Source organism: Brassica napus, chromosome C6 (genome assembly GCF_020379485.1).
Source record: "Brassica napus cultivar Da-Ae chromosome C6, Da-Ae, whole genome shotgun sequence".
Lineage (NCBI taxonomy): Eukaryota > Viridiplantae > Streptophyta > Magnoliopsida > Brassicales > Brassicaceae > Brassica > Brassica napus.
In genome coordinates this window covers 32230279-32232760 of record NC_063449.1, presented here as the reverse complement: position 1 = coordinate 32232760, position 2482 = coordinate 32230279, and the positions used below count along the sequence as shown (strand labels likewise).

Genomic DNA, 2482 nt, shown 5'->3' with positions numbered 1-2482 from the left:
CATCTAGTGTCTTTGTTGATATACGATTGATCAGGTATGTAGAAAGTCTAACAGCCTCGCCCCACAAGCGATTTGGTACCTTCATGTGTTTTAGTATACTTCTAGTCATCTCTAGGAGTGTTCTGTTTCGTCTCTCCACAACCCCGTTCTGTTGGGGTGAATACGGTGCCGTCAAGTGTCTGTTAACACCATTCTTCTCGCAAAACGCAACAAACTCATTCGAACAGAACTCTCCACCTCTGTCTGTCCGAAATGTTCTCAACTCAGACTTTGTTTCTTGTTCTGCCAGTACCTTGAAGTTTTTAAACTTCTCAAACGCTTCATTTTTTTCTTGTAGCAATATGGTCCACATATACCGAGAGTAGTCATCGATTAGTACAAAAACATATCTCTTGTGCGCATGAGTTGGTGGTGTGATAGGGCCGCAAAGATCGCCATGGACTAGTTCGAGAGGTCGTGTGGCTCGGTACATAGTTGCTTGAGGAAAAGACTTTCTTGTTTGTTTTCCAAGCAGACAAGACATACATGTTTCTTTCTCAACCGTGAGTGCTGGTATGCCAATTACTCGCTCTGTATTGATCATTGCTTTCATCGTTACAGTGTTGATGTGTCCACGTTGATGATTCACTCTTTGCAGTGATTTGGAGGCAGTCTTGACTGTCTACTTCGAGATTGACTTTGTATAGCCGATTCTTCGTTCTAGTTGTCCTTATCATCACCTTTCCAACACGATCATACATGGTAAGTTGATCTTCCTTCATTCGAAATTCACACCCAGCTTCAGTGGCTTGACCTAAGCTCACTATATTGCTTTTGAGTCCCGGAATATAATACACGTTACCTAATATCTTTTTCTCACCTCCTTTGAACACGAACTGAATTGATCCTTTTCCTCTTATGTCAATACGAGAATCATCTCCAAACCGCACTTTTCCGGTGATTGATTCATCAAGTGTAACAAAGAACATTCTGTTACCGCTCATATGGTTACTAGCTCCATTATCTAGATACCATACGTTCCTAGCATCAAGGTTAGTATCAAACACGCTTGGATTGACTTTCCTTTCATTGAGATAGACAACCTCATGCATCATTAACTCATCAGCCTCTTGTGTTTCCTCTGTTTTAGCTTCAACTGTCTCTTGAAGCTTAAGTCCCTGTTTATCAGGACATTCAGACGCGTAGTGCCCTTGTTTATCACAGTTGAAACATGTGATGTGGGAGAGATCACGTCCTTGTCCTGTCTTGTACGCATCTCTTTGGCTATGAAAGTTCCCATACCTGCCGCGACCTCTTCCTCTCCAGCCAGAACGTCCTCCTCGTCCTCTTCCTCTAGCTCCACTAGAGTTACCGTAACCAGTTTGTTGTCCTTCAGAATTGGCATACATTAGTTTGCCTTGTTCATCAGACTGCTCATCTTCTTCCTCACAAATTCTTTCTTCATACGCTTTCAATCTCCCAACTATATCCTCAAATGTCGTTGTGTTTAGATCGAGAACTTGTTCAAGGGAAGCAACCATATGAATGTACTTCTTCCTTGGTAAGCTCTTCAAAAACTTCTTTACCAATTTAGGTTCTTCTATCATCTCCCCCAACGAAGCAGATTTTGACGATATCTCTGATAGTCTCCCAACAAAAGTATCAATTGTATCTCCATCCTTCATCTTTAATCTATCAAATTCTGCCATTAGGGTTTGTAACCTAGCTTCTTTAACTCTCTCAGCTCCAACATGGCGCGTTTTTATTGCATCCCATACTCCCTTAGCCGTGTCTATGTCACCTACCTGTAGGATCAATGCTTCGGGTATAGACTGAAACAGAAACGCAATAGCCATATTGTTTTTCTCTTCATCTTTATTTCCAGGATCGATTGTTTCCCAAACTTTACAAACTTTAAATGCTATCTTCATTCTCATGGACCATACGGTGTAATTTGAAGAAGATAGCATCGGAAATTTGACAGAGGAGGGTCTAGCATCTTTACTCATCGCGGATTCTTCCTTCACGTCGCCCATGGTTGTGTGTGTGTAGTTTCAATCTCTAAGTAATCTTTGTATGGCTCTGATACCAAATATTGTCTCTGGGTTTTGCAAGATCACAAACTCAAGAACACGTTTAATAAGTATCAGTTTCTTATTAATCACTCAAAGGATAAAACTCACTCAAAACCTTCAATCACAATCACTCATAAACTCATAGGATTAACCACATATCGGTATCCTCTTATATAGAACTTAGGAAACTCCTACTCCTATAAGATAAACACAAATCATATATTTCCTAATCACTTTAGTAAATCATATCCTTATGTGATTAGGATAGCTTGCATCTCAAGCTAACTTCAAGTTTATCCCAACAGAGTAACCGATAGATCCAGTCCACAACTCACCCAGAGCTTGTGAACCGGCCGTAAATCAAATCCTACAGTATGGAAGAAGGATCAAAGAGATTCCATGGATGATTACAGGGCTTTAGAAGATAA

The 2482-nt window shown here is 40.6% G+C and overlaps 1 protein-coding gene across 1 annotated transcript; it reads right to left on the bottom strand.

Annotated features, from left to right (window-relative positions):
* Positions 1-536: 536 nt before the first annotated feature.
* LOC106453556 lies at positions 537-2015 on the bottom strand. Its single transcript, XM_048759846.1, has one exon. The coding sequence runs from the start codon at positions 2013-2015 to the stop codon at positions 537-539; it is 1479 nt and encodes a 492-aa protein (XP_048615803.1).
* Positions 2016-2482: the final 467 nt, after the last annotated feature.

Coding starts and splice junctions, on each gene's coding strand:
- LOC106453556 (XM_048759846.1), bottom strand. CDS start 2,015: ATGGGCGACGTGAAGGAAGAATCCGCGATGAGTAAAGATGCTAGACCC.